At 42.1% G+C, this 21305-nt stretch overlaps 1 protein-coding gene across 5 annotated transcripts in view; it reads right to left on the reverse strand.

Annotated features, from left to right (window-relative positions):
• The window catches only part of dachd (dachshund d), a 104582-nt gene extending 84428 nt beyond the window's left edge, over window positions 1–20154 (reverse strand). For 2 of the 5 annotated variants that reach the window (XM_077617213.1, XM_077617212.1), the window contains exon 1: window positions 19430–20151. In XM_077617213.1, coding sequence (XP_077473339.1) covers window positions 19430–20052 — 623 coding nt within the window. In that variant the 5' untranslated portion in view covers window positions 20053–20151. Of the gene's footprint in view, window positions 1–19429 lie in introns of all 5 variants that reach the window. The other 3 variants (XM_077617214.1, XM_077617211.1, XM_077617215.1) reach the window with 3 other exon arrangements.
• Between the last annotated feature and the right edge of the window lie 1151 nt (window positions 20155–21305).

Here is a 21305-nt window from a genome sequence, read left to right on the forward strand (position 1 = left end):
GAGGTTAAAACATCATCAAATACTCTAAAACTGAGAACATACTATTATTAGCTAGCGATATCACAGGCTTTGATGATGTTTGGGAATATTTTATGTGTGAGTGTCGCACTAAGGAGAAAAATGCAGAATTTGACAAAATTTGGAAGAAGAAATGGCATAGAATTCTGAAAATATTGTCATATGTCTTGCAAGGAGAATAACGTTGTAGTAAAAGGGGGAAAACTACATTATAAGTTGTATTTTTTTCTTTTTCAGTAGAATGGTCCGTTTCATCTTTAGTCAAAATTTGAATGAACGGTGAAAATCCTTGTTTTAGAAGATTAAAGTACAAATTGAAGTGAGGTTTTTTTTTCCGTTCTGAAAATTCATCATTTCTCATTAATGTATAGATGTAGGCCATTACTGACATCTAATTATTTGAACACAAATCTAATTTAATTTTGAGCAGACAGCAGTTCTGGTTCTTGCCGCCGAATAGCGCACATCATTTTGTTGCCAGACACAAACCTGTGAAGCAGAAACTTACACGCGACTACCAGGGACCATTTTATCATCGAAATAAGTCGTCTTATTGAGAAAGGAGGCGATTTCCTCACTTGCTAGCTCAACTTGTGCAACACCGACACGGCGTTGCATCAACAGGACACGTATCAGTGTTGCCTTCGTGATTTATTATCGAGCGAGATTTGGTCACAGGAAATTAGAACAGCATCGACTCGCCTTTGAAGTGTGGACCGATTCCATTTATTTGTGAAAAGTGGGGCGGATTATCAAACGGCAGATTCGGAGAATACGTTATCATAACGCAGACAGCTGCTATCTGTCATAAACTCGGCCTATTGTCGGCCATACTTCCCTCTGCGACACGCGACCTCCCCGAGACGAGCAAATACGGAGCGGAATGGTGTCATTTTTAATAAAGCTGTTTTATGGACTCCAGTCAACAGAGCCGCGGGTGAGAGCGCGCAAAACTTCCTGGTGCAAATGATATGACAACCGACGTTTCCTAACTTCCTGCGCCGAGATGAGCCTGTGGCAAGTCTGTCGGCGGGGAAAAGTTTAAGAGGAAGAAGAAGAAGAAACATAAACTCAGCCTTATCAAGATATAACAGACGTTCCTTTAATTAGTTTGATTTTTTTTTCTCTTTTCGATAGTGTCAGCTAATTGACAATTGGGTCCCAAATGGAAAAGAAAGAAAAGTAGGGAGGGAGTTATGAACATCTTAGATATAGAGCAAATTCGCATTTTAATATTTTTGCGACTTCTAGTCCCAAAAAAACTGTCTTAAAATGTAAGCTGATTTCCTCCCTTCTTCAGTCAGCCTCGACCCCAAAACAACGCCGATCAAAGCAACATCTGGAGCTACAAAGAAAGACGGAAAGACAGCAATTTCTGGTTTAACGAACAGATCTCCTTCAAATCAGTCCCCAGATTTGCACCTCATGAAGGCAAAAAGCTTTTTATTGTGACACTGTAGCCGACCTGCATGGCTTGTCTGGAACCGCCGCCACTTGTTCCACTTTGATCTCCAACCCCGCCAACTGAATTCAACAAAGTCTCTACCTTTTGTCTAAGCCCCCTTTTGCGCACCTTTTGCATGCAGCAGGTGTTAAGCGATTGCCGCCCGTACCTTTAATGTAATCTATCCTCTTATGCTTCCTCCTTTTTAACTTTCTCTCTCCAGCAGCTGGTGGAAGTGAGTGAGAAGGCTTCAACAGCTGCACGTCATGAGGGTGGAAAAACATCGCACAAGGCAAACACCTCAGGTCCCCTCAGGGTTGTCAGACTTTGAAGCCCCTCCTCTTAGAGATTCTCCCCCATCGCCCAACCTCTGGTGTTTTCTAGAGGGACCGTTTCAGTCAGTGCAGTCCTATTAAATCCAACTTTTGATCATTTTCAATTTGGATAACATGTCATCCCAATGAAAATGATGAGATGGGCATCACAATACATGAGACTTTCTCTAGGGCTTTTTGTTTTGACCCTGGCAAGGTTAGGCCGGCCTCGTTCCAAATTTCCTGGAGGTGGGAAGGGAAACAAAAACGATCTCATGCAGATAAATCACTTACACAGATCAAAAGACAAATCAGTGGCAAAGACAAAAGATGCAGGAGCCTGGAAACAATAGAGGCCACTAAAGTTAAGGTATCAGAGGGGCTGGACATTCTAAGCAAGGTTAATATGCTAGGTCCAACCAACTTCGACAATATATGAAGAGTACCATATTTTTCTGCATTATAAGGCACCTCTAAAAGTCTTAAATTTCCTCAATCAGATACACTAGATGATATATAACACAACTGCTAACCACTTCTACCATTTGTAAAACAACAGGTTCATCTAGTGGATATATAACTCACTCCCTACAACTACCGCTACCAAAACCACCACTATTACTAATACTGCATCTTATAATTTGGTGCGCCTTACATATGAAACAAATTTTAAGATAGGCCATTCATTGATCGTGCGCTAAATAATCTGCTGCGGAAAATACGATAACTAGTTCCATTTTACTGAATTAAGATTCAAGCCTTTTGCAACAAGCTTAATGATTGTTTCAGAGATCTGAAAAATTCAAACAATCTGCTCGGAGGATGTTTGAAAATCGATTATGAAAATACAGGTGACTGAGGATTTTACACAAACAGTATTGACAAAAGAGCTCCTGTGTTCCCTTGGAGTGCATTTCTGCCTGTGTCACCTTTCTTGAGCAACAAGAATTATATGTAACAAGAACTCCGGTCTTTGAATAAGATTTGTCTCGTCAGAAGACAATATTGCAAAGGACAGGGCTTTCCAGGAACAGATAACTTGGTCACAAACCTACTTCAAAGTTTTATAGTGTCCATCTTATCTTGTTTCACATTGAACAATGAAAAAATGAATGATAGGATGCGAGTGGTTGCCAAACTATTTGTACCTGGACGTAAAGTGACTAAATTGAAGAAGGAAAATCAGCTTATTTTCCCAAATACTTTCTGCATTGGCTTGAACATTGGATTTTATTCAAATAGCGCGTGAGGTCGAGAGGGTCAAAGGATTTACCCAATCGATTTGGTTAGCCTCCATGCAGGTGTCACGAAGAAGATTAGCATTAAAATATAAACCTGAGCTGGGTCAAGACCCTTGTAAAAGCGAGCTGCGCTCAAGTGGCTGTTTTCAGTCCAGAAAGGAGAGACCTGATACTGCATCCCATTTAGGAACAGCGTAGTGTTGATGGCAGCGCCTTCAAGGTCATTGCCACAACAAAGACAGGAAGTTCAACATAAACTCCTTTTACCTTGGCTGCGTTTACACAACAATGATCTGAAGCTAAAAAAACGCAAAAGTGGCGTCTTGCTGTTGTTTTAATTCCAGGTTTACACAACTGTTCTCTGTGGCGAAATCCGCGTTGTACAAAAAATGCAAAATTGGACCAAACCCTCATTAATGGGGTCCTCCCAGATCTCGTCCACTGACTCTGTAACGACCATAGTCAAGAGTTGACTCAACTCATGTAAGGCGTTGACAACATGTAAAAAGTCGTTAAGTTGTTTTTATACACTGACCGCAAGCACCTTTGTTATATATTTTTTGTGAGCATAAGCGGCCAGATGTCACCCAAAACTGACTTTTAGATGATCTAGACCAGGGGTGTCAAACTCAGTTTGGTTCGCGGGCCACATTAATGGCAACTAGATCTCATGTGGCTTTATTTTTGGCCCAAAAAAGTTAACTTACTTGCCGCCATTGACAGCGCTAGACACTCCAAACCATTTTGACTGAACATCCGTTCTATTACAGCTCTAACGCCACCTCAAATGCCAGCAAATTTGCAGGTTGACTTTATCCAGCCTATTTTGCTTTGGGACACAGCAAAAAACGACAGAGGAAGAAAGAACAAACTTTCAAGTGGAGTATAAAAGCAACCACAGATTCAACCACTCATTCAATTGCCAAGAAGGCCTCTCACGTAGAAAGGGAGCTGTAGCCCGAAGCTGGCAGGGACACCTGCAACATATTTTCTCCCGCCCACCTCCTCCCCCCCTCGCCATCCATTCCCCCTGCCCCCTCGACATTAAAGTCCTTCACAGAAATCAGAATTTAATAAATCACCCCAGAGCTTGACAGAGTTTATCTCCAGAGGTCGCCTCTGCCGCGCAGACACTCGGCGACAGACAAAGCCCGGCACCGATAAGATGTGAAATTAAATACAGTTAGCACTCGGAGACAAAAGGCGGCAGAGTGTCACCGCAAGCTTTGCGTGGCGTAAACGGCGAGCCCGCCTTCGCCGCGGAGACAGCGAGGTGATTCATTTCAGGTTAGCGTCCACATTACGCCTCATTTGCATCATCCGCTGTCAACATATCGGCTCTCCGAGATACGTTCAAGAGCTTTCATTAGGGCGTCCGGGAGTTGACATCCTTTTTTTTCTCCCGTATTTGCAGCATTATTAATCACCGGAGCTCTACTCTGCCGCGGAGCCATCTCCATCACGAATCAAACGCTATCTGCCCGTGTTTCCTTTCAGGCCGCAGACATGCCTGACATCAGCCATCAGCGCCGCTAAAGGAGACTTATGAGAGCGCGCCGGGTCTCCGACGACCTTACAAATGCGCTACATGAGTGTTTAATACCGGCGGGGTTTAAATGTGAGGATTTGTTCAGCGCTAGTCGGATCTGTCAGAACAAACCTAAGGCGGCGTAGCACGGCGCAGCAGCGGAGACGAGACGAGACGAGACGAGAGAGAGGCCCGCCGCAGTGCAACTAATAGAACAATGAAACGGCCGCCCCGGCGTGATGAAGAAGATTGCTTTTAACGACTAATATTGTTTTCAATTAACTGCGCTCTCGTCGGGAGATGGACGACCACCCCTGACGTTGCCCCAACATGCTACTTAGGAGAATGCACTGTCAGGTGTTCAGGAAGGCGCGGTTTGTTTTAATAGCTATAAAGATATTGCAGTAAAATGGTTCTTTATCACAAGTCCGGCATAGGTATGGATCTGCTATCAGGAATTAATATCCATTGCGTTGTGGTAAACATTGATCTTTTTTGGATAAGGAGCGATACCAGAAATATATTTGCTTTTTAAACTCAACACACAACAGAGGCTTTATCTAACACCAATTTAAATGCAAATAAGCAAGAGCGCATTTTGATCAAATGAGTCTCAATGTATCCAAAAAATTAAAGATACTCATTTCAAATCAATACCACCCAAACAAGCGGTAATGACTCTTCTTCCCAGGTTTATGCCATTTTCCCCAAATCTTGTGGCAGGTTCCATTCTGTGGTCTATTAGCCTCCTTAATGTAACATGTCATTCATTAAAAATAAAATGTATCTAATCCAGCCTTTAAACGCATTTCCTTCACGTACACTAGTTTCCTCTGAACGACTGTCTCTTTGTGCCCTGCGATTGGTACCTATTGTCAGCTCGTATAGGCTCCAGCACCCCCACCTCCTTTGTGAGGATAAGCGGTACAAATAAACTGTACAACACTTCATTGCACACGCAGTACAAAGCAATTTGAAATGAATATAAAAAAATATATCGTAAATGCCTTGTAAATAATTCAACGATTCCCTCACAATGGATAGCCTGAGTCGGCTACCAAAAAAATCCCAACTAATTCCAGCCCGCCTTGGGAAGGTAGTGACCCTCGGGTGAAGCTTAATCTCCTCCGACTGTGTCCTTCCTCACTGACCAGACGGCTGTCATCTACAGCCATCTCCGTTCCTGCAACTGATGTCTTCCTGCTGGGACAAGAGTGCCAGGGAACTGTCAACAGGCCGGGCCCCAGCAGGGACTCCAGGGGGGGGGCTCTGGAGGGTCTGCGGGCACTGACACTCCAACGCTCTCCTCTGGAATGTGTAGAAGAATGGCAGGAATCCAGGGTGCCATCAGGCATCCTGATAACATTCTGTCGCATCCATAAGGCTGATGACTTGACCACTGCAATCATATCAAGCATGGATGGCGTCCGAGGCTTTTTGCAAAAAATGCAATCTCACAATGTCGTGTGCATTATGGAATTTGAAAGAAAATTCTATTAGCTAACATCCCTTGCTTGCTTGGAATTCTCTGGTAGCGGAGCGTCACATTTTTAGCATTAGACCGACTGACAAGTCAATGACACACCTTTTATATATTTAACCATGAATTCCGCACATCAGCATGAACAATCACTACCCAAATAAATTGCTACTTTCAAGTAAAACTTTTTTAGGTAGAAAATGTGAATGCTCCTATAATGGCGACATCATTGAATAAATGAAGGAAGTAAGCAAGATGTAAATCCACAAATAAAAAGCCTTATGGATTGCAGGGTTCAAAACAAAAGTGGAAACAAGGCGTGGCTTTCAGGCCAAGAAAAAAAACAGATGTAAAGAAATGGTTTCAATATCTCTTATGAAAACTTGTCCGTTTCCTCCCATACTTGAGCCTTGTTCCACAAACGACTGTAGCTTGCAACAACAGGAACAGGAAATGGCACAGCTGTCGATGTCAACACAAAATAGCCAATGTTTACAGACGCTCAAACACACCAAAGAGCTTAGTGGTGGATGAACACGAGTACACTCGCAGAGACTCCAGCGCTCCTGCGAGCATCAGATAAGGGAAGAAATAATAAAAAAAAAACGGACTGTATCCGCCACTGCGTAACATAAACTGTTGCTGTGAGCGCCTCATTCTTTCTATTCTTCCTGTGTTCAAATGACGGCTCGTTTTTTTTCCTTCCCAGAGCAAATAAACGGCACAAAGAAAGGTTTGATGTCCGAAACGCGATCTGTATTTCTTTCTGCATTGTCTTCATTTCAGCCTGGCCTCTTGAAAGGTCAGCGGGGGGATAAAAAAAAAAAAGGCCATTTGATAACTGTAGGAGGACCTTGGGGTTTTTAGTACACCATCTTTCATGTGGTTTAAAACAAAGCATGACATGCTTTTGCTTAGGAAATGGATCAGCAAGATCTTCGTTAAAGTCCCACGATCAGTTTACACACAAATTAAATGGTAGGATCTTGTTAAGGAGTATTCAAAAATAAAGGATAAGTACTCACAGAGACGTCACTATTGAAATTCTATAATGAAAAAATTGATGGAACGGTTTGCCTCTGCATTGTTGAAACTAATGGCGAATGACTCAAAGGAAAAAAGTAGTCGGGATTCGTAGATTTTATCGTGCGACGAGTCGGAATACAAAAATTGAATGTGGGAAATTGATTCTGGTGAGATTTTACAATACAAGTTCTTATGATAATATATTATTAGGGAAGAACAATCCAATCCATCAAAATATCTATAGGTTTTCTGTGTTGCAATGTTAAATACAGTGCATTTTAACTTACAATTGGGAAAAAAATTTGAGTATTAAAAAGTCAATCAAGTGCGACATCAACTAAATCAACTCCAAACCAACTGGAATGAAAAAGTAGTCAATAAGACAATACACAATTCATCCATTTCAATATATAGAAATATCTTTTTTAATTACGACAACCATAACTACGACTTTTCTTTTTTTCTGCATGTGGAAATTAACCGCCCAGACCGCCCCAACTGCCAGTAACCTTGGGAGACACTTCAGACTCAGTAGCCTGCGAAAAATGTTTTTGATATGCTTGTGTCATTTAATCATCGGCGTTCTGCCACCAAGACCGTGTGGGACAATTTTGCAGGATATTAACTTGCAGCTAAAGCCCGCCTTGTATCATTTGCCGGGCCCAGTCAAGCAGCATTCCCAGGAGGTATCTCGCTCTCCTCGACACTCGTAAGCGATCCAAGCTCGACTGGGCACAATAGGTAGAATGAGCCATAAAAGGATAAAGGAACGGAAGATTTAAATCAAGTCTTTCACTGACAAGCCCCCTCTGCCAGGAAGAAAAAGTGCGTATTTGAGAATTGGATGATCAAACTAAAACAACTACTTAACAACTCATTACATGCGTATAAAAAAAGATTCCAATTTATATCGCCTAAACAAAAGCCATATCGGTTCCTTTAAGGTTACGGCTTATACGCAGACGCGGCTTATATGCGAGAAAATACAGTACTTTTTACATTTCTCTGCTTAATGAGCGAACAAATTCATTTTTCTTTTTCTCTCAACACGGCAGATGATTCGATGCTAAATCTAAGAAAGCATTAAAGGAAATAAAAAAATAGAAGAGCTTGATAAGCGAGTCCATGTGGAGCAGATCCCTCGGACTAAACGTGGCCCGCACAGAGGCAGGCGCTCTCTCTATACAATGCATGCAAGAAAGAAGCCATGAAAAAGCCTGACAAAGAAGTAGGTCGGCCTCTCATAATTGTCAATCATGCAATAAATGTGCGAGCGCCACAAATGAATACAGCATTGGGAATGAGACAAAGCGTATTGGCATGCTATGTCAGCTTGACTCACTTCATCCCGCTTTTCACCCAAGACCATTCACATGTGAACTTCTTTCTCTCTCTCTTTCACACTAGCCGGCTCACTCGCGCGCTACAAATGTGCGAGCACGGCGGGGGTTAATGTATGTGGACGCGCCGCCTTAGCCCGGGGCCACTTTATAACCGTGAGCCGTGTTTATTTCCAGATAGGAGGCGTCGCATCGGATTATTTATAAAAAAAAGTTGTGTTTCTGACGCTCAAGGCTCGAAAGCATCCGCATGGGCGCAACTTGCTGATTTGAAGATGAGATGCACTGAACTGTTTGAGGTCAAGAAAAGCTTAGGACGTAAGATCAAGAAAGGTACTAGAGAGAAAATGGCAACCCCATAAATGTTTTCAAAAGGTCAAAAGCAATTGTCCACGTGTCCCGATTACAGCAATACCTAGCGACTTTTACTACATCATGGTTTGAGTCCGCTAAATATATTAAAAAATATATATATATGTATAGTGCAGGAACGATAATAGCAACATAAAATGGTGAAAAAGACAAGTCACAATTGGAGCTCATTTCACTAGTCATTAGAAGACTGTCTATTTTGGGAGTTAAATTATTGTAGAGTGGGGTTTTAAAGTAAAAATAATATTAAATATTCACCTACTGCGTCTGGTCTTGGAACCGATTAATTGCCATAAATGAGGTATTACTGTAAAAGATCACAATCGGCTAAAAACAAAATGTATTTAATTTAATCTAATGTAGTTAATTTGAAGTATTAACTCGTTGACTCCCATAGATGGCGATAGACGTTCCATGCAATTTGACGGCAAAGTGTAGCAGATTCGATAAAAATTTCTAATACTTCCATTTTTAATAACAAAAGCATTTACGTAGATTTTCCCAGCCTTATTTATACCAAAAATTAAGTGAACCCAAGACTTCCAATCATGATTTGATTTTGTTGACTGTTTTCAAAGGTTAGTGGCGAACCAAAATGTCAAGGATAAAATATTACATGCGGATTCTTTAAACATTCACCACTTAAAAAATAAAATACTTTTCCTGTCCGAAAGCACAGTTGCCCTTTGACCCCTGGAAGGCTGTGAGTGGCCTATCAATAACAGCGCGTCAAAGCATTTCTATCCGGCACTGACACTAGCAGCCACCTTTAATTCTACCTGTGTCTTTCTTCCTCCGTCCAGCCGGATTAACCGTGGGAGGCTTTTTATTGGCCGCTCTCGTTCGTCCCCCCTTGCCGACTTAAATGTCAGCATCTCCCTGATTCTTCAAAATCGCCCGAGCCACCACTTTACCGCGGTGCCTCGCCATTATTACCTTCCCCTTAAAGAGTGACAGGCGCTGTCGTCGCCGACGAGCTCAGGTGCCGTCAGGCCGAAGCGATGCTGAGGGGAAAGACCTCTGTGGACCCCCGCTAGCTCTGTTGCTTGAGGCAGGCATCCGTTGTTCAAATCCGTGACTGAAAGTATCGAGAAACTCGCTCAAGGGAGCTCAGCTTTACTGAAATTGTTATTTGTTAGAATAAAAAAGTCATTTTCTCAGGTCACGAAGTTCTCGACCAATGACATTTGGACTTTCTGACGCCCGTGTCTCATCCGCCATTCATTCCCTTGCGCCGTACTTTCTTTTGGTGCATTCATGGTGACTGTCTGTGTCAGCTAGGATGATCTTGGCCTTTTCGCCCTTCTTTTTTCACATAATGACCCTTATAAAGAAAGCTGGGTCTTCTAGGTTGTCCAAAAGAAAAGCAATTACCATGGAAACACAGCTTAGCATCATAAATAGGCGCGAAAAGGGCTCACTCGTCGCTAAATCCGGTTTTGTGGGCGCAAAGACCTTATGTCGCCAACGGTCAAAGTCGGAAAACTTTCGGTTCATTGAAAATGCTACATTGTGTTAAGTACGACATTTTTTGTTTAATATATTTCCGATTGAGCTTTTTTATTCATACGTTAAACCACAGGTGTCAAAGTGATGGCCCGGGGGCCAAATCTGGCCCGCCGCATCATTTTGTGCGGCCCGGGAAAGTAAATCATGAGTGCCGACTTTCTGTGTTAGGATCAAATTAAAATGAAGAGTATAGATGTACATTAAATTTCCTGATTTTCCCCCTTTTAAATAAAATAATTGTAATTTTTTAATCATTTTTTTCGGTTTTTAGTTCAAAAATCATTTTGTAAAATCTAAAAATATATGTAAAAAAAAAAGCTAAAATAAACATTGTTGTAGATCTATAAAAAACTGAATATTCAGGGCTTTTAATCCAGTTCTTTTAATCCATTTATTAAAAAAAATCTAAATATTATATCTAAAATGGTCCGGCCCACGTGAAATCCAGTTGACGTTAAAGCGGCCCGCGAACCGACCCGACTCTGACACCCTTGCGTTAAACAGCGCCTTAAATGCGCTGAAAATCAAAGCCGTGTTTCATCTGCTGACTCAAGTCAGCAATGTGAGATTGAATCCAAAACAACATACGCGAGAGCGCACTCACACACACACGGCGACTGCATGGAGTGTTTTTCTGCTTCAGACTTCCCGTCAAAGAGAGTTAAGGTCATTTTTCTTTGGTTGGTCATCACAAAGTATTGACTGAGGGTGAAAAGCTTTTGAAGCTTCATGAAGAATGAGTCGCTAGTCTCGAGTGTCATTAGCTCGGGGGGGGTTTCTTGCTCACTGCCAGGTAAAGATTAGATAACAATCGGGTCTTCTTTTTTTATATATATATATAAATATAACTGATTATGCAGTGTGCTCTTCAACCGAAGGATAAAATAGGAGAAAAAAAGGGTTACAGTGATTTTAACTGACTGTTTGAAATCTATTTTCATGTTTCACTCCATTTTTTAAATAAAAAAAAATCTTGCCACTCTCATTTGTTAGACTGTCGTGTGAAATTGAGTAATAAAAAAAGACTGGGTTTTAGTAGGAATAATGCAAAATATAATTGAATACGTAAATGATAAATCCCTTAATTTGTATATTTCTAGTCACAAAATGCTTTGAGATCAAATTCAATCGTGTCCAATTGTCCAAAATTAGTCGAACCGAGTATCAGATCGAGACGTCACCGCAATAAACTAACATTCTATAGCTATAGTAAGCTAACATTATTAAAAGTGAGCTGCTTGTTTGGAGTAGAGGGCTAAAGAAAAAGTAACAACATCTGTGTGTTTATGCAGGAGAAGCTTCATCCCTGATGGCCGCCTTGAAAAAAAAAAGTGCAGGAAATTTGTGCAATCCCATTTGAGATGGCCTCCCTGATGGATTTCTTTTCCTGTCAACTCAGACGAGAAATGAAGCTGGGGAAAATTAACTCCTGATACGGCCACGCTGAATTAGACAGAAAAGAGGAAGGGGGCGGGAGGGCGAGGGCGAGGGGGGGCTCGCTAGTGTGAGAGCAAACGAGACACTTTTTAAGGATTCCATCCTTGTCATTTTCAATTTTCTGCTCTTTTGGACATGCTTGTATTGAGACTCCAACATCTCCTCGCCATATCAATCCTAATTAGACAATCTGGGCCCCGCCAAAGATGGGAAGCGGCTTATTTGCATAATTTAATCATAAATACTCAGTGATACATATTTCCAAATGCATTTGTACAATTATCTTTTCATCCTTGGGGCAAAAAAAGCATTAATATGATTAGGCAATACTTTTCTAAAAACGGAAAATACGCTTCTTTTTTTTCTTCAACTACGGCTTTAGGCAATATGAAAAATTAATTAATTTCAGAGGAAAATCAATTTCTCCATGTGACCGTATTAGACAGTGACGACCCAGGGCCCGTTCCTCTTCTTTTTCTTGTCAGTAGCGGTTAGCGTCCCGCCCTGTCGTAAACGCGCTCCACTAAGACAACGTGTTGAGAAGAGGGTGATAGTGAAGGTGGAAAAATCAACAGGTAAAACTCACGGTTAACGCTTGGAACTTTATAAGCGTGAAATGTTACGACCTTAATGAAAACCACAAATGAATGGGTCTAAACTATTCTTAGTAAGTCAATATTAAAGGCGTGTTCAGGGGAATTTTGAGAAGTCATGAAGTTGTAAACATAGGGGTAGTTGAATATTTACTAGGGGTGACAAGACCATGTTTGTTTCTGTAGGATAGTTTACTTTTGGCCCAAAAAGTTCACTTATTGGCCGCCATTGCTGGCGCTAGACGTCCAAACAATGGAGTACTATCATTACAAGAAGAATTGCATGAGAATGAGCAGTTGTAAATGAGAAAAAAAGTTCTCATCATATAAGAATATTTGTGGCTGTAAGTCATATGAAAACACACGTGCTGTAAATGGATTAATGGCAAATAAATCATGTGACTGAAGGTTTTTCCAGGACTAAATATTGGTAGTGGAGGGGTAATACTGAGTATTTGAGGTGACGTTAAATCCACCTGTTTACAATAATTGCATATAAAAAGAAAGTTTCACTGTAAATGTATTTTAAAAACCGTGACCGGACATTTCGTCGCCGGACACTTCGTCGCCAGACAGTTCGTCGCCAGACAGTTCGTCGACCGGACATTTCGTCGGCGGACAATTCATCGCTGGACACTTCTTGGCCAGACAGTTATAATAACAGACGAACTTAGGGCTTCGTTAAGAGGGGAGAGATTTGTTTTAGTCCAAGAGGAAGATATCGTTTTAATGGCAACTGACACTAATCTCGATTTTAAAAAGTATGCACTGGTATAGAGTTGATGGTTGTCAGGTGCACTATCGAACGTACCGTCGCAAAACCAGTGCATACTTTTTGCCAATGAATCGAGATTGGTGTCAGTTGCCATTAAAATGATATCTTCCTCTTCGACTAAAACAAATCTCTCCCCTCTTAACGAAACCCTAAGTTCTTCTGTTATTATAATTGTCTGGCGACGAAGTGTCCGGGGACGAATTGTCCGTCGACGAAATGTCCGGCGACGAAGTGTCCGGGCACCTAAAAAACAATACAACAACATATGCAATAATTACCAGAGAAGAAAAGCCTTAAAAATTGCAACAGTACTTTAAAACCAACTACAATAAATACACTGAGGGATAGGAAAGGTAACTGAGGGGTTTCCAGCAAAAGGTACATCCTGACGTCTACCACCCCCTGCTGACAAAATGTAATCTATGCCTATATTTATAACAAAATCGGACTATTTGAAGGGGAAAATGCAAATTTACAAGATATCTTCAAAGATGAAAACGGCTATCGTTCAGACAATAAGGCAAATACAAGAATCAATTGATAAAAAGGAAAAAGTGCTGCAATGACTTTCAACGAGAAAATCTCTCTTGTTTCTGTGCGGCACAAATAGCCTTTCTACAAATGAGATCAGTAAAATGAAGCAAAACGGGCGTCTTTGCCGTGCAAACAGCCTCCGATGTCATTAAGACGGCGGGAAACAAAGCCGTTCTTAACAAGTCAAATCTGCAGCCTCTTGACTGGAAACAATGTTTGGACTTTTTGGCAGGAGCTTTTTGCACTTGTTCCAACTGGATGAACGTCAACTTAATAAAGCCCTTCTGATTTTTCAAGGAGACTATTTGCTAGGGGAGGGCGGGCGCACCTTGCCGCCATCTGCCACCTGCACAGTTGACTTGAGCACATGTACGCCACCTAATCAAATTTAGCAGAGCTTCACCCAAGGAAATAAAAATACAGCCCACTCCTTTTTGAAGGCTCGCTAAAAAAACGAGTGATGTCGCCGATCAGATATCGAAAATTGGTCACAATCTAATCATTTTCAAAAGATCAAAACTAGGTGTTTTTTTGAAGTGAGTTAATTATCATTTTTAGGTTTTTATCCATTTTGACTAAAAGGGCTGGCAGCAATTCTTTGATTGATGCCAGCCCTCCCAGTCAAATTGGATTGGACGCCTCTCACCGTGAATGACAGTTAAGAAATAAATCATCCTGAAGTATAATGCAAAAATGTATCATTTTTAGGTTTTTATCCATTTTGATTGGAAGTGCTGGCAGCAATTGTTTGATTGATGTCAACCCTCCCAGGAACATTGGATTGGACACCTCTCACCCTGAATTACAGTTGAGAAATAAATCATACTTAAGTATAATGCAAAAATGTATCATTTTTAGGTTTTTATCCATTTTGACTGGAAGAGCTGGCAGCAATTGTTTGATTGATGCCAGCCCTCCCAGTCACATTGAATTGGACGCCTCTCACCATGAATGACAGTTAAGAAATAAATCATCATTAAGTATAATGCAAAAATGTATAGATAAATAGCTTATTTTATATTCTATATTTATTTATATTGACACTACTGAGACAAAATCTCCAACAAATCACAATTAAAATAGCTCAATGTATTGGATTGGGTGACCAACTTTATTAGCTGTATAAAATTGACGTAAAATAATTTGGTTACGACCTTGTTTTGGTGCGGCACAACTTAAAAATGGGGTTTTGTCTTTATTTTTTTTCTTCATTTTAGGGGATGAAATGTTGTGATATCACTTGAAATTGGATGGACAAAAGATCCTTGGATATCGCACTTTTTTCCCCTTCTTAATACGTTTACTGTGTATCAGATCGGCGCTCGGTATCGGCAGATTCTCAAAATGAGGCGGAGTCACGTGCTAAAATATGTGATGGGGACATCCCTACCAAAAATCGAGTGACAATTTGACTTTGAAGGAATTGCTTGAATGGATTGAGAACAGCTTGCCGTAGCATTATCTCACCGCCCCCTAGCTGGTCTAATCAGGCATCTGTCACTCTTGTTTTTGAACTTATCGGCCCGGCTCCCTCTTGGATACGGTTGCCGGGTGATGAGTCGCTGGGCACCCGCTTTAACGGGGCTAGACGCGTTAGAAACGGAATCCAGAAATATCCCCCCCTCGAGTATCTGTAAACACTTTGGCGGCTTGTAAGAAAACAAATATATTATAACGGCAGCGCAGTTGAAGGGGGTGGGCAGGGCTGGTAAAAGGGGGCAAGCGCTGTCGGTGGCAGAGCGAGCGCCAGGCAAAACAATTACCATCACTTCCAGGTGTGTGCGCATGCGATTAGCTTAAACGCACTCAAACAAGACGTGGTGACGTTGACTGTCTCTACATGCTGTCAGTTTTAAGGCGCGAATGAGTGTTTTTGTTGAAAGGAATTGATGAAGGTATATTTAAAAACGGTCATTTAAAGAATCCATTAAAAATAATCCCAAATCAACACGTTTCGAATGAAGAAACACGTCTTTTTTAGTATACAAGCAAAAGTGTATTTGATATTACCTTGTATTGCATGAAGTAAAGTCATATTCAATAGAAATGCTCATTGTTTGCACAATCAAGTTGTAATTATTTAACCTTATTTGATACATTTCGAGCAATGTGATATTTTTAAATGAAAAAAAAACTTGATAGAAATTATACTACAATTACCAGATCAAGCCATAACACTACAAAAGCAAATTATTACATGTGGCTGTACATGATTGTAAAAAAAAAATGTATTTACTGCTTCATAGGCCAACAGCAAATTAAACTGATTTCAACTCTGAACCTTGACTCCAAAATTCCAAATATAATCATTTCTCTCACATTCATATGGTTTTTATCACTTTTTCCAAATTAATGTAGCAAATGGGATATGTTTACCCATACATGGTTAAGAAAGGGCTCCTTCTCAGTGCCATAACGTTGTCTGGGGTGCTTAACCTTCAGGGCGAGGCAGGTGGGACAATGATTGTCAATTAACTGCAACATGGCTGCACCGGCGTGGTGTTGCCTTTCTCCGCGACAGCAGACCAATGTGAGATATTTGATATCTTCAGGCCCACCAAGCAGTTCACATCCAAGCCACCTCCGCCTCTTATGTTATAATAACCTTTCAGAGAGTTCAAGTGTCACACAGCAATAAGAAGTCTTTTCCATCCCACCGCGGGGAAAATGAAAAGGAAAACAAGTAGCTGGAACAGAGGGGGCTCCTGGAGGGCCGCTCATAATGTAAGGGAGATTACTGAATCTAGATCTGTGTGTATTTGGGATTGTATGTGGTACGGGGGCGGGGGGGAAAGAAAACAGCAATGGCTGTACCCATAAAGATCGGCAGTAATTACAAAAGATCTGTACGTACACAGTGCTTAAAGGTTCGCATGTTCACCAAGGCTGGATTTTCATGTTTTATTTTTATTTTTTGTACTTAGCGTCAAGAGTTACCACATCTACTTTGCGAGAATTAAGGGTTAAGTGGTGTATACAGCGCCACCTAGTGGTAAGAATCGCCGGAATGGTAGCCAACGTCATCTTTAATTAGCTAGCGAAATGGATTGTGTGTACATTTGGGGTAAGATATAGTATGCACGAGGGGGCGGTCAACTAATATCAAACTTTTTTTTAATATGTTACTGCTGTAAAGATTTCATGTTGGGAGTGTAGTTGGTATGTGCTGCAATGAAGGATATTGATTGAGTAAACGTTTAACAATGTGTATCTTTTGTCTCGTATCTCCATCAAAGTTTGCAGGCGCCACATCGACTATTTGGTCCTCATTAACTTAACAAGTTGAGTATGATTTTTTTTTTTTTTTCATGAAAAGGGCCATGTTTTTAGGGTCTGGCATTGATTTACTGCATTTGACTGAGGGATGATCTTAAATAAAAGGTTTTGTAGTACCTACGTTGCCTTGCCTGGTCATAAAAAATAAAAAAAACAATTGTGTACGGTAGCATTTTCCTATTCCAATGAAAAATACACAGGCACATACAGTTTTTTGTCCTTGTTTAAAAAGTGTATCTTGAATGGCTGCTTACCACTTAATGAATTCATATAGGAATTTATAAAAATGCTATGAAAAAGAGCTGTATGGAGAGCATTTTTGTTTAAGACATTTTTAGACATTTACACCAGCATTTCTCAAAAGTGGCAGCTGTGAGTTCCATGCAAGTTCCATCGAAATTCTGCCAGAGGTAACGAGTGACGGTACAATGTAGAACTGTGTTGTTTTAGCACAATAGACAGAGAGGGGGGGTGAAACGGAGGGGTTAGGAGGCATAAAAGCTCCATGTGAAATAGTGCGAGCCTATTGTACGCAATTCACAAGTATTAGTCACCTCATTGTTGCATAAATAAAGAAGAGGAGCAAGCGATGGGGGGGTGAGACTATTTCCAGGGCATACTACTTTATCTGACGGGTGGGAAAAGGGGCTTGGGGAGGGGGCAACCTGTTTACACAAGCTGACTGTCTTGTCAGCGGCAGTTCAATCACACACACACACACAAATACGGACACGTATGCCCGGCAAATAAAATCACTGTAAGCAACAGAAGCCTTTTATCCAGCAGATGCCTCTCGCACGTGATGTAATACTTTAAATGGGACGGACGCACTCGGGCCTCCTCTTGACTGATTGATTCGGAGCCCGCCACCGACCCGCCGGACCTGGCGGCTTTCACAGACAATTACAGCGCCGTGTCCGTGTGCCCCGTAATAGCTCGCCACTTTAGCGTCATTAAAGCGGCGCGAGGCACTGCATTATCCTTTAACCCCCCCTGCAACAATCCACCAAAATGACACCCGCAAGCGCACACCTCGCCAAGTGACAGGAGGAGTAAGACTATGTCACCACACAGGAAGTGGATGATGCACGCGGGTGAAGATTTGCCCGTTTTAGCACTCGTAGTTCACTAATATCTCATAAGCATGTGGGAGGGGGCGACCTTGGCAACCGAAGCCCCCTGAGACCATGTGCAGCAATAGCTTTGAAGGTCTAATTTAAACAAGAAATGAATTGTGGTAGAAGACCGCAATGTATCCTGCGAACGGGGGTGGGGGGTGCATGTTTATGAGGCTTTATCGGGCAGTGAAAAGCATGTACAGTATCCAAAGAATTTTAGATAACTTTCTAAATGAAATACCGTAAAAAGCCCAAATATTTTACTGACATGTTCAAATAAACGTGAACCCAGGCATCGTATTTTTGCTGTATATTTTCTATTACTAAAATCTCAGGGTCTTCTGATCTCAGATTTGCCTGATTTGTATCGAGCAAAAATGCAAAAGGGAACATTGAATCCACTTTTTAATATGAAAACTGCGTGTGCATTAATTTGAGTAATTCTAGGGGAAAATCTGTTAATAGGAGCAATTGTCTCGAAATGATTACAAACAGTGCGCCACGGCTTCATATTTGCATTTCCAGCTCGTCTCCATGGTTACGGTCAGGGATCAATAGGGAATCAATCAAAGTGACAGGTAAGACAATCGGCCTGACCATCTTGCACGTGTGTGTGTTTGTGACGGGGTGTGTGTGTGCACATCAGCAACAATCAACTATTGATATGTGGATTTTAACCACCGCATATTAATAAATATGGACATCCCAAAATAGTGTTCATCTCGAGAGTTTTATGACTGTGTGTGTCATAATGGCCATGTTTTTTTTTCCAAATGGAGGCTATTTAATTAAGGATCGTTCATCTCATATCATAATTCCTGGCATCTGCATGTGGTACATTTATAATAATTATAGTGGAGTGAACTGGCAGTCAATGAAAATAAAATAAAGAAATCATATGAATTTTACTTCGAAATATGGTTTGGAAAATGTGTTTCACTGGGGAAAAATGATTTACTATTTGCCATCATGTAAAGATTTGGGAGCCTTAGTGTCCACACCAAGACCTTTATACATGTAAATACTATACGTGTGTTATTTTTGTTTTGTTTACATGTGTTGTTTACATTTTACATTGTTTTGTTTTGTTTTGAGGCAAGCTGTTTATCCTTACTAAAACAAAATCCACACCGTGCGGATCTATAATTTCCTTTACAAGCGTAAATCAAAAACAATCAAATAAACCCGGTGTCATTTCATTCATCCGCAAACTTTTTGGTGCTTTGCACCCAACTTTTATATCAACTTTTTTTTCTGACCCTCCCGTAAACTCAACTTTGCCGCACGTTTCACACAACGCAAAAAAAGAATCAAACTTTGTAGAAACTAACCTAAACATGATATCGCGGAGCAAAGTAGACCACTAAACACGCGCACACAGCCGCACGTGCGCACGCCATCTGCACGGCACACTTTTGACCCACCTGGCGTTTGTGCAGTCGTTGTAGAGCGTCTCAAAGTCCTTTCTGGAGATGAGTTTGCATCGGTTGACGCCGGGCTGGATGGCCCCGAGCCCTCGAAGGATTCGGACCTGCTCCACGTTGCACACCACCGGCGTGATCTCCAACCTCTTGAGCTTAGTGTAGACGGTGTGCAGGCCCCCCACCAGGTGCTTGAGGAACAGGTCGAACGCCTGCGGGAGGCAGATGAGCTCGGAGCCGTCCACGGTGAACGAAGCCACCTTGGCTCCGCGCAGCTCCACCATCTTGCACTCGTTGTTCTGCGGGATGTTCTCCACGGGCGACGGCGTGGAGTAGACCGGCTTGCCGGCGCACGCCATGCCCACCGGGCTGCCGGCGGCCAGCAGCTCGGACCGGAAGAGCGTCTGCGCGGCTCCTAATGCGGCCGGCAGGGGAGGCAGCGATGAGGAGGAAGACGGAGACGAAGAAGAGGTGGCCGACGGCGAGGACGCGCTCATGCCGCCGGACATCCCGGCCGACACCGGCGGTGGCGGTGGAGGAGGTGGAGGGGGCGGCAACGGAGGTGGCGGCGCCGGCGGAGGGACCAGCGAAGTCGGCGGGAGGAGAGCAGCCGGGACGGCGGCCATGGTCGGTCACCTTACAACGCTTTCTGAAAGGGGAGGAGGGCGGGGAAGAGGAGGAGGAGGAGGAGGTGCAGGAGGAGGTGGAGGAAGAGGAGGAGAGGGGGGGAGTTGGCTTCTTTTTCTTTTTTTTTACGGAAGAGTCGCCCAAGTTCAAAGTGTGCGAGCCAGCCTGCTCGAATGAAAAGAATCCACCGGAGTTTTTGCGCGTGTCTTTTTTTTGGGAGCTCCACGGAGAAGTTGCCTGGAAGTTGGGATCGCCAAAAAATAAGAAGAGAGGCGTGAGTAGTGCGTGATGGGGGTAGAAAGGAGACGGGAGGTGGAAGAGGAGGAGGAGGAGGAGGTTGGGGAAGATGGAGGAGGAGGAGGAAGGGGGGCAGGACAATGATCAAAGATAGGAGGAGGAATGACAGCAGGAAAATGAGCTGAAAAGTGAAGCACGGTCCGTCGGATGACTTGTTGTTGTCATACGGTGCGCGAGGGGGCGGAGCTTGGGGACAGTGCAACAAAGCCCCTGGAAGAGAACACACGCACAAGCGCGCATACACCGATCCCACTTGAAATAGGGTTTTAAACGAGTGAGAAATATTTGTTTTCAAACCCCCGTTCTCTTTCAGTCAAGACAGCCTTTTAATGAATACATTTCTGTCCACGAATCAAATGAAACTCAAGTGTGTACAGCAGGGGCGCTCAAACTTATTTTCCTCTGAGGGGGCCTCTCAAAAAGGTCAAAGGATGCAAAGGCCAACTTGAAATCCTCCTTATTGTTAAAACGTAAAAGGATATTCCATAATATACACTTATCTTTACACACCTGAAACCATTTTTCACAGTTTTCTCCATTTGTTTCAACTTGGTGTCAGGTTTTAACCTATAAAACTAATGGTTCTGTTTAAGTGCCTGTCTCCATCTACTGTTAAAGCTAAGAACTGCAATGTAGGCTGCACTTTAGCTTCTTGTGCGGGCCATCTAAGTTATCTTGTACAATATGCTGACTAGGTTCTGAAACAAGTGCACATTACATTTGCATTTCAAGTGCTTGTATTGATGTCACCACAATCTTTTATTTCTTTATCCATGCTTGAAAAGGACTAAACACAAAAAACAAGAACACAACTATTTGTCAAAACTGGGTCGTATGCTCAGGTTTGTTAAGATTTTTCTCATTTTGGACTTAGTTTTTGGAAGCTTCAAATCAAGGGTCCTCAGTTTATAATTAATACGGTAACATTTTGGAAAGTCACAATGAATAGCAATGG

The sequence above is a fragment of the Stigmatopora argus genome, chromosome 13, assembly GCF_051989625.1.
Source record: "Stigmatopora argus isolate UIUO_Sarg chromosome 13, RoL_Sarg_1.0, whole genome shotgun sequence".
In the NCBI taxonomy this organism is placed as follows: Eukaryota; Metazoa; Chordata; class Actinopteri; order Syngnathiformes; family Syngnathidae; genus Stigmatopora; species Stigmatopora argus.